The sequence below is a fragment of the Mandrillus leucophaeus genome, unplaced genomic scaffold, assembly GCF_000951045.1.
Source record: "Mandrillus leucophaeus isolate KB7577 unplaced genomic scaffold, Mleu.le_1.0 Scaffold440, whole genome shotgun sequence".
NCBI lineage: Eukaryota > Metazoa > Chordata > Mammalia > Primates > Cercopithecidae > Mandrillus > Mandrillus leucophaeus.
Genome location: NW_012104699.1, coordinates 1,043,659 through 1,053,241, shown reverse-complemented (window position 1 = coordinate 1,053,241; position 9,583 = coordinate 1,043,659). Strand labels below are relative to the sequence as shown.

Genomic DNA, 9,583 nt, shown 5'->3' with positions numbered 1-9,583 from the left:
CTCCAGCCTGGGCAACAGAGCAAGACTCCGTCTCAAAAAAAAAAAAAAAAAATTAAAAAAATGTTGCCGGGCACGGTGACTCAAGCCTGTAATCCCAGCACTTTGGGAGGCTGAGACGGGCGGATCACGAGGTCAGGAGATCGAGACCATCCTGGCTAACACGGCGAAACCCCATCTTTACTAAAAAAATACGAAAAACTAGCCGGGCGTGGTGGTGGGCGCCTGTAGTCCCAGCTACTGACGAGGCTGAGGCAGGAGAATGGCGTAAACCCGGGAGATGGAGCTTGCAGTGAGCTGAGATCCGGCCACTGCACTCCAACCTGGGCGACAGACAGAGTGAGACTCCGCCTCAAAAAAAAAAAAAAAAATGTTAAAGCAGTGCCTCACCCTCTCACATCAGCTACGCCTCGTGGCCCATGATGAGGTCTGTAATTATTGGTGTGATTCTCCTTCTGACTTCCTAGATGGGCACCAACAAGTTTGCCAGCCAGCAGGGCATGACGGCCTACGGCACCCGGCGCCACCTCTACGACCCCAAGCTGGGCACGGACCAGCCTCTGGACCAGGCGACCATCAGCCTGCAGATGGGCACCAACAAAGGAGCCAGCCAGGTAAGTGGGGGCCCCCTGGGCACGCCGTCAAAGCCCGGGACACTGGTCACCCCATGGCCTGACTATATCACCCTTCGCAGGCTGGCATGACCGCGCCAGGGACCAAGCGGCAGATCTTCGAGCCGGGGCTGGGCATGGAGCACTGCGACACGCTCAATGTCAGCCTGCAGATGGGCAGCAACAAGGGCGCCTCGCAGCGGGGCATGACGGTGTATGGGCTGCCACGCCAGGTCTATGACCCCAAGTACTGTCTGACGCCTGAGTACCCGGAGCTGGGCGAGCCCGCCCACAACCACCACGCACATAACTACTACAATTCCGCCTAGGGCCACGAGGCCTTCCCTGTTTTCCCCCCAAGGGAGGCTGCTGCTGCTCTTGGCTGGATCCAGCCAGACCCAGCCGACCCCCTCTCCCTGCATGGCATCCTCCAGCCCCTGTAGAACTCAACCTCTACAGGGTTAGAGTTTGGAGAGAGCAGACTGGGAGAATGGGGGGCCCACTGGGGGGAAGGGGACCCTCCGCTCTCTAGTGCTACGGGGTCCAACATAGAGCCGGGTGTCCCCAACAGCACCCAAAGGACGCACTGAGCAAAGCTATTCCAGCTGTCCCCCCGCTCCCTCACAAGTGGGTACCCCCAGGACCAGAAGCTCCCCCAGCAAAGCCCCCAGAGCCCAGGCTCGGCCTGCCCCCACCCCATTCCCATAGTGGGAGCAAACTGCATGCCCAGAGACCCAGCGGACACACGCGGTTTGGTTTGCAGCGACTGGCGTACTATGTGGATGTGACAGCAGCGTTTGTAACGCGAGCACTTTCTTTTTTTTTCTATTTCACTGGAGCACAATAAATGGCTGTAAAATCTCCTGAGGCCTCAGAGCTGCTCTGTTTTGGATACGCTCCATATCCCGCACACACATCTGCACAGACACACGTGCCCACACGCACCCTAAGATGCACGTACACACTCACAAGCACCCTAAGACACACACCTCACTGTAGCCACTCAGACACAGGATAGGCACTCCATCACACCCACATGCAAAGTCCACACACCACACACACACACTCCCCCTTTCACACACAGATACGCACACACATGCAGTACACACTCCCCACGACATGTCAAAAAGGCATAGCCAGCTGGGCACCGTGGCTCATGCCGGTAATCCCAGCACTTTGGGAGGCTGAGGTGGGAGGATCGCTTGAGGTCAGGAGTTCAAGACCAGACTGGCCAACATGGTGAAACCTTGTTTCTACTGAAAATACAAAAATTGGCGGGGCTTGGTGGTGCATGACTGTAGTCCCAGCTACTTGGGAGGCTGAGGTAGGAGAATTGCTTGAGCCCTGGAGGTCTAGGCTGTAGTGAGCCAAGATGGCGCCACTGCATTCCAGCCTGGGCAACAGAGCAAGACTCTGTCTCAAAAAAAAAAAAAAAAAAAAAATGGCACAGTCAGAAAGTCAATGCACACACACACATACACACACATGACCCACACTGCTCTCCCAGAGGCTTGTGGATGGTGGTGACAAACAGCCTGAGTACTGGGACAGGCTGGATGGTATGTGAATCACAGAGCAACTGTCTGGGTGACCTCAGGCAGTCACTTCCCCTCCCCAGACCTGTTTTCCCATCAAAATAATGGGGACAGTGAGCCTCATGTGGTCATGAAATGGCACCCCCAGATGGGGTGATATTCTACATGTTTAATCGCTGGTAAAGACCAGGTATCAATAGAGAAAGGATGACAGGTAGGGGTCCTGGTGGGCCTGTGGGCAGGGTGAACCCCTTAGCCCCAGACTGTGAGGAGGGGAAAGGGGACAGGGAGAGAGGCACTTCTGAGCCAGGGCAATGGCCCTTTACCGACTAGCACGGGGCACCATAGGGCACGGTTAATTTTGTGCACCCCGCCCACTCTCAGCCCTCTTAAGGCTAAGCCTGCCAACCCGGGACCCTAAAAGGCTGTGTCCAGGGCCTCAACCTCCTCATGTTTCAGAGGGGACCCTGTTATCCCCGGGAGGAGGGAGAGGTCCGCACCCATGAGGATTTCGAGGAGGAGAGGAGGCAGAGAAGCGAGGAGCGGGGCACGGAGCTGTCTTCTCCCCAGGGAGGGCAGGGGTTGAGGCTGGAACGTGGAGACCTGTGGAGGCAGACACCAGAAGACCCGCGCACAGACGCACGCAGCCCCTGGGGCCTCGTAAACCAGATTCCAGGCGCTCTTGGCTTGGCTACCACAAGTCCTGCTCCCCCAGGGCCGGCGCAGGGAAGCTATGCTGAGGAGGATCCCGGTCTGGCCCAGGGCCCTGCCTCCTCGGGAAAACAGCACCATATTAGCACTTAGCCTCTGGGACTGGGGGTGGACAGGCGGCAGGAAGGGCCCCGGGTGCCAGAGGAACAAGTCCCCTTTCTGTTGGATCCCAGAGGGCCACCATCTTAAACCTAGGTGCCTGTCTAGCACACTGCCCATGTCTGTTGGCGCCTGCCAGGGCTAGCGGACCTCACCTGGGATCTTGGAGGCCCAGGGAAGACGTGTCATGGCAGAGTGGGCCTGGGGGCGGCGCACAGGCCAGATGCAGCAGCCCAGTCTGGCAGCCAGGGCTTCCGGGCCAGCTCAGTGTCTCCCCCGGCTGTTCACATTCGTCCGTGCCCTGGGTGGGCCCCAGAGCTGCTCTAACCATGTCTGGCATTTCCATCCTCAGCATGGCTCCAGGAAGAAGATGCTTTCGTCCCCTGCACTGTGGCAACGAGGACTCTGAAGCACAGGTCACCTGCCACCCAGGCTCATGAGGCCAGGTGGAGGGTCCGGCACTGCCCCAGGTTGCTGGGTGTTGTGGTCCTTGTCACCCGTGTGACCAGCTGAGGGGACATCAGCCCTCAGGTGCTCCCCATCAGCCACGCACATCCCGCCCCCACACCAGCCTTCTGAGAGTCCTCACCACCCTTGGACAAAGGTCCCTTTCATGTTTCCCTTCCCAGTGTTCCTCTTCCACCCACTACCTCCAGGACGGCCTGTGAGCTGGTCCCTCAGCCTGGACTCTGGGCTCACAAGAAGTCAGACTGTAAGTTGTGGAGCCTGGTTTCCTGGGTTCAGATCCCCTGTGCCACTTTCTGGCTGTAGGGTCTTGGGCCAGTGACCTCCTTCACCTCTAGCCTCAGTTTCCTCATCTTTGAACCTGGGGTTAGCTTGGCACCTGCCCCACAGGGTGGCTGTCAGGACACTGGGGTGATGCAGGCAAGGCCAGAGGTCAGCATCTGGCTAGAGGTGGCCCTACAATGTCACCACCTCAGCCTGCCCCTCCCAGAAGCCTCCTCTGACCACCTGTTCTGTCTCACCTACCCCATTTCCTAATATGACTGCTGTAAGCACCTGGCCAAGATGTCTGCCTGCTCCACCACCCTGAATGCTTACTGACTGAATAAAATGCTGGGCGGTGTGAAGGGCTGGCCACATGCGCCACCAGGCCACCTCCCAAACGCTGGAACCTCAGGTCCCCTCTCCTTCTTCTGGTGACAAGCCAGACGCAGAACCCAAGACATCACGGACAGCAAGGGATGTGCGCTGGCTGCTTTATTTAAGGGCTTGTGATTGACAGCTGTCCCCACCCCAGCCCTTGCTTCCTCTACAAAAGCAACTGAACACAAAACTGGGCTTCCTTGTTAGCATGGGGAGGGGGGCGGCTCCCTGTCAGGGCCCAGCCCAGGGACCTGGGGAACGGTGGCTTTGAATCCCAGGCCACGGGCACTAGAAGGTGGAGAAGGAGGGCGGGAAGTCCAGTTGAGATGGGCACGGTGCTGGTGAGGAGGCTGGAGAGGTCCAGTTCCAGCCTCTACTGGGCTTCCCTTGTTCAGGATATCAGGAAACAGCCCCCCACTTCCGCCGGGGGGGGAGCCAGAGCCCCAAAGCTGGGGGGCCAGGGGCTGAAGAAGGGAACACAGCAAAGGCTTTTGGAGCCAAGAGAGGTCAGTTCAGGCCCCTCAGGCCCAGGAACCCGCCACCACTGCGTATCTATGAGCACACACTCACGGCCACCCCAGTGACACGTGCAGCCACACACACACCCACATCCACTCCACACTGGCACACACACCCACTCACACCCACGCCCACTCTACACACGCACACAGAGGGCTGTGACAGCCCAGGACCCACACCCTGGACCCCTGGAATGTCTCTGGACCAGAACCGAACAGCTGGGTCCACAGTAGGCGGAGCTGCTCAGGGGGTGGGTCCTCTGTGTTGCTACTGATTGGCTGCCTCGCAGGCGTCTATCCAATCACTGTACACATCCACGGGTTCTGACAGATCTGAGCCGCTTAGGTCAAGGGTGATCATTGGCATTGGAACCCTGCCCTGCACCTTCTCACCCCACATAAATCAGTAGGTGGCACCTGTTCCTCTGGACGGCCTTGGCCCTGCACCAGGGCACACAGTGGGCCAGAGGAGCAGGGTCCGGACTCCAGCCCCCTCCCCATCCTCTGGAAAAAGCCCAGGTTTCTAAGGATACACGTTATGGGCGTCTGGAATTCCTCTAGGCACACAGTACAAGAGATGACTCCGGTGTTGCGGGCACGGTCCCTGAAATAGACCAAGAGAAGGGACTGGTGAGCAATGCACCCAGGGCCTGTGGGTGATGACGCCTTCCCCAAGGGAGGCAAGGGGCAGGATGGAGAACAGCGGGGAGGAGGTGGTGGGGAGGATGGATCCCTTGCCCCGTTCCCCACTCACATTTTCACATCACAGGATTTCTCGTGGTTGCAGAAGGGGCAGGTGAACTGGGTCTCAAGGGTGCCCGTCATCTTCTTCTTGGGAGGTGGCTTTCGTTTGGACTTTCTGCGCCCCATGTCTGCAGGTGGATGAGCCTGTGGGGAGTGGCAGATGTCAGTGGTTTGTGGAAACCACGCAGCCCCCCGCTCAATGCTCTAGAAAGCAGGCCGGAAAGAGGGTCTGGGACTTGCACTATGGTCCTGGGGCCTCTGCCCTTGAGCGATGAGGCGCTCAGTCCTGATACAGGGGGAAAATCCCCTGTCCCACTCTGGATGGAAGGGGTGAGCGGAGGCTCTAACCCCGTCTCTCTCACTTACTGCATGACCTGGGCAGGTTACTTAAGCTCTCTGTGCCACAGTTTCCTCATCCATAAAACAGAGACAAGGCCAGACATGGTGGCTCACACCTGTAATTCCAGACAGCACTTTGGGAAGCTAAGGTGAGAGGATCACTTGATGCCAGGAGCTGGATACCAGCCTGGGCAACAGAGTGAGGCATCATCTCTAAAAAAAAAAAAAAAAAAATTAAAAATTAGCCAGGCATGGTGGTGCAAGCCTGTAGTCCCAGCTACTTGGGAGGCTGAGATGGGAGGATTGCTTGGGCCCAGGAGTTTCAGGTTTCAGTGAGTTATGATCCAGGCACTGCACTCCAGCCTAGGCAATAGGATGAAACCCTGCATCCAAAAAAAAAAAAAAAAAAGGAAAAAAGGTCGGATGTGGTGACTCACGCTTGTAATCCCAGCACTTTGGGAGGCTGAGGCAGGTGGATCACGAGGTCAGGAGTTCGAGACTAGCCTGACCACCATGGTGAAACCCCATCTATACTAAAAATACAAAAATTAGCTGGGCGTAGTGGCGGGCGTCTATAACCCCAGCTACTCAGGAGGCTGAGGCAGGAGAATCGCTTGAGCCCGAGAGGCGGAGATTGCAGTAAGCCGAGATCACACCACTGCACTCCAGCCTGGGCGACAGCGCGAGACTCCATCTCAAAAAAAAAAAAAAAAGATTGAAATAAGGTTGCTATCGCACGAGACACCGTCTCAAAAAAAAAAAAAAAAAAGATTGAAATAAGGTTGCTATCGCACGAGACACCGTCTCAAAAAAAAAAAAAAAAAAAGATTGAAATAAGGTTGCTATCGCAGAGGAGTCTTGTGAGGTTGACACCAGGAATGGTAAGTACTTAGCTGGCGCCAATACAAGGAAGCCACTGTTCCTGGGGAGGGTGGCCCAAGAGACTCCAAGACAAGCCAGCTGTTCAGGGCTGGGTGGAGCCTAAGAGCCTAGGAGCTGGTGATTCTATACTGGCTGCTCCTCTTGTCAAGGGACATGTAAGTACCATCCATGAAGAGTGACACTCAGGGCATCTGATGGCCTCCATCCAGATGACAGACTACAGGGCAGAGAAGTGGGAACAAGCACCTCCGAGTAGAGGAACACTGTGTGAAGGCTCAGGGGCAGCTGTCTGTCCCCTGGCAGGTGGAGGAGACAGGAGGGACAGGTGGGAGGGTTCTGGGTGTTTGGATGGATCCTGGGAGCTACAAGGAGTGAAAGGGTAAAGTCACCCTGGGCTTTTGAGGGACTGCGGTGTGAGTCACAATCTGGATGAAGACAAAGGCACAGCCAGGACAGGGTTGTTGGGGTAGAGATGGCAGAGGGCGAGAGAGACAGAGGAGACATGGCAGCGGAGCGAGTGAGTATGATGAGAGGAGGAAAGTCCAGGATGACTCCCAGGTTTGTGGTGGGGACACAGTGGCTAGGGGGAGAAGGTGGCATCATTCTCTGATGTGTAACATAGAGGAAGGACAGGGTTTTGGAGAAAATGATGGGGTTGGGTGGCAGAGGGATATCTAGGAACAGATGTCCAGGAGGCAGGTGGGTGGGGAAACAGCAGCAGTTACCACCGAGCCCAACTCCCCTGCTAGGCACGGTGCTCAGGGCACTGTGCTTGCCATCCCTGAGCCTCCTATGGCACCTCCTCCAACACACACACACACACACACACACACACACACGACTGCTGGTTCTAGCATCGTTCCTCTGAGGCAGGGAAGGTCAGCAGTCTGCCAGGATCTTCCAGAATAAACAGTGGAGTTTCATTCATTATTTGCTGATCACTTCCTATGTAACATCCCCAACTCTTTTTGTTTGTTTGTTTGTTTGTTTTTGAGATGGAGTCTTGCGCAGGCTGGAGTGCAGTGGCGTGATCTCGACTCACTGCAACCTCTGCCTGCCTGGTTCAGACGATTCTCCTGCCTCAGCCTCCCGAGTAGCTGGGACTACAGGCGTGTGCACTACCACGTGTGGCTGATTTTTTGTATTTTTAGTAGAGATGGGGTTTCACCGTGTTAGCCACGATGGCCTAGATTTCCTGACCTTGTGATCCGCCGCCTTGGCCTCCCAAAGTGCTGGGATTACAGGTGTGAGCCACCACACCTGGCCAACACCCCCAGCTCTTAACAGTGATGCTTCCAATTCACTGAGTAAATAGAAGCAATCCAAAGACAGCTCCTGGGACCAACTCATTCAGCCATCCACCCACCGTCTTTATTTATTTAAGAGATGAGGTCTCGCTCTGTTGCCCAGGCTGGAGTGCAGTGGCATGATCACAGCTTGCTGAAGCCTCAATCCTCTGGCCTCAGCCTACCCAGTAGCTGGGACAACAGGCGTGCACCACCACTCCCAGCTTCGGCATGCCTCCTTTACTATGGAAGTACGTTCCTGCAAAAACAATTTGTTCATTCTGCCCTGGCTCCCATCCCCTTTTCTTTGAGCAACATCAAATTTTCCAGCTCCACTGGATCACTCTCGTACACTTGTTATTACCTCTCTCCTCATTTAAAAAGGGGGAAAAAAGAAAGTCTCTTCATCCTCTTCCAGCTATGATGCATTTCTTTGCAGACTGTTTTAGTGTACAGCCATCTGCATTCCTGTCCATCTCTCTACGCCTCTTGCCTCCAAACTTAGGTCACTGGTGGCTCTATACTGCAAATCCTAATGGCAGTCTTCCGATTTGAGGGATCCTTCCCCCGGTGAAAGCACATGTGGCTCTCAGGACCCCATGTGCTCCCTGTCCTCTGCCTCACTGGTGGCTCCTGCTAGTCTCCTATGCTCCTGCCTGTCTGCCAACTTGCTCTCATGAAGAGAGCACATGAGTTTGGGCCAGGTGCGGTGGCTCACGTCTGTAATCCCAGTATTTTGGGAGGCCGAGGTGGGCAGATCACTTGAGGTTAGGAGTTGAAGACCAGCCTGGCCAACATGGTGAAACCCCATTTCTACTAAAAATACAAAAATTAGTTGGGCATGGTGGCACACGCCTGTAATCCCAGCTACTAGAGAGGCTGAGGTAGGAGAATCGCTTGAACCTGGGGAGGTGGAGGTTTCAGTGAGCTGAGATCGTGAAACTGGCACTCCAGCCTGGGCAACAGAGCAAGACTCCATCTAAAAAAAAAAAAAAAGAAAAAAAAAGGCTGGGTGCACTGGTTCACACCCATAATCCCAGCACTTTGGGAGGCCAACGTGGGCAGATCACGAGGTCAGGAGTTCGAGACCAGCCTGACCAACATGATGAAACCCCATCTCTCCTAAAAATATAAAATTAGTCAGGCGTGGTGGTGCATACCTGTAATCCCAGCTACTTGGGAGACTGGGGCAGGAGAACCACTTGAACCCAGGAGGCGGAGGTTACAGTGAGCCGCCAAGGCACTCCAGCCTGGGCAATAGAGCAAAGAGCCCATGATTTTAATTGTTGGATCCTCTCCTTTCTGGCTATACTCACCTACATGAAGATTTCACCCAGTCTTAGGTGCCTGCTTTACACTGAGGACACCTGCTTCTCCAGCCTTGAGTCTGTCCTCTGAATTGCAGACTCTGATCTATCTGCCTCAGTCACTCCTCCACCTGATGTCTAACTTCCACCTAATACTAAATATAACATGTCAAAAACCAAGCCCCTGGCACTCCAACCTGCTCTTCCACAGTCTTCCTCATCTCAGCTAACAGCAATTCCATCTTTCCGGATAATCAAATCAAAAACAGATTCGGCCGGGTGGTGGCTCACGCCTGTAATCCCAGCACTTTGGGAGGCGGAGGCGGGCGGATCACGAGGTCAGGAGATCGAAACCATCCTGGCTAACACGGTGAAACCCTGTCTCTACTAAAAATACAAAAAATTAGCCAGGCGTGGTGGCGGGCACCTGTAGTCCCAGCTACTCGG

General features: G+C 55.3%; 2 protein-coding genes across 16 annotated transcripts in view; one reads left to right on the top strand and one right to left on the bottom strand.

The window, feature by feature from the left end:
* The window catches only part of CNN1 (calponin 1, basic, smooth muscle), a 19,074-nt gene extending 17,603 nt beyond the window's left edge, over positions 1-1,471 (top strand). For all 5 annotated transcript variants that reach the window (XM_011994059.1, XM_011994060.1, XM_011994061.1 and 2 more), the window contains 2 exons: positions 465-611; positions 692-1,471. In XM_011994059.1, the coding sequence (XP_011849449.1) occupies positions 465-611; positions 692-937 (393 nt within the window). In that variant the 3' untranslated portion in view covers positions 938-1,471. The remainder of the gene's footprint in view (positions 1-464; positions 612-691) is intronic.
* A 229-nt stretch (positions 1,472-1,700) lies between these two features.
* The window catches only part of ELOF1 (elongation factor 1 homolog (S. cerevisiae)), a 27,979-nt gene continuing 20,096 nt past the window's right edge, over positions 1,701-9,583 (bottom strand). For 4 of the 11 annotated variants that reach the window (XM_011994057.1, XM_011994049.1, XM_011994053.1 and 1 more), the window contains exons 2-4: positions 5,333-5,466; positions 5,112-5,182; positions 4,158-4,911 (exon numbers count right to left, since the gene is read on the bottom strand). In XM_011994057.1, coding sequence (XP_011849447.1) covers positions 4,847-4,911; positions 5,112-5,182; positions 5,333-5,448 — 252 coding nt within the window. In that variant the 5' untranslated portion in view covers positions 5,449-5,466 and the 3' untranslated portion in view covers positions 4,158-4,846. Of the gene's footprint in view, positions 1,717-2,267; positions 4,912-5,111; positions 5,183-5,332; positions 5,467-5,688; positions 6,045-6,275; positions 6,356-6,550; positions 6,653-6,706; positions 6,902-8,772; positions 8,809-9,583 lie in introns of those variants that run through there. The other 7 variants (XR_001007545.1, XM_011994055.1, XM_011994051.1 and 4 more) reach the window with 7 other exon arrangements.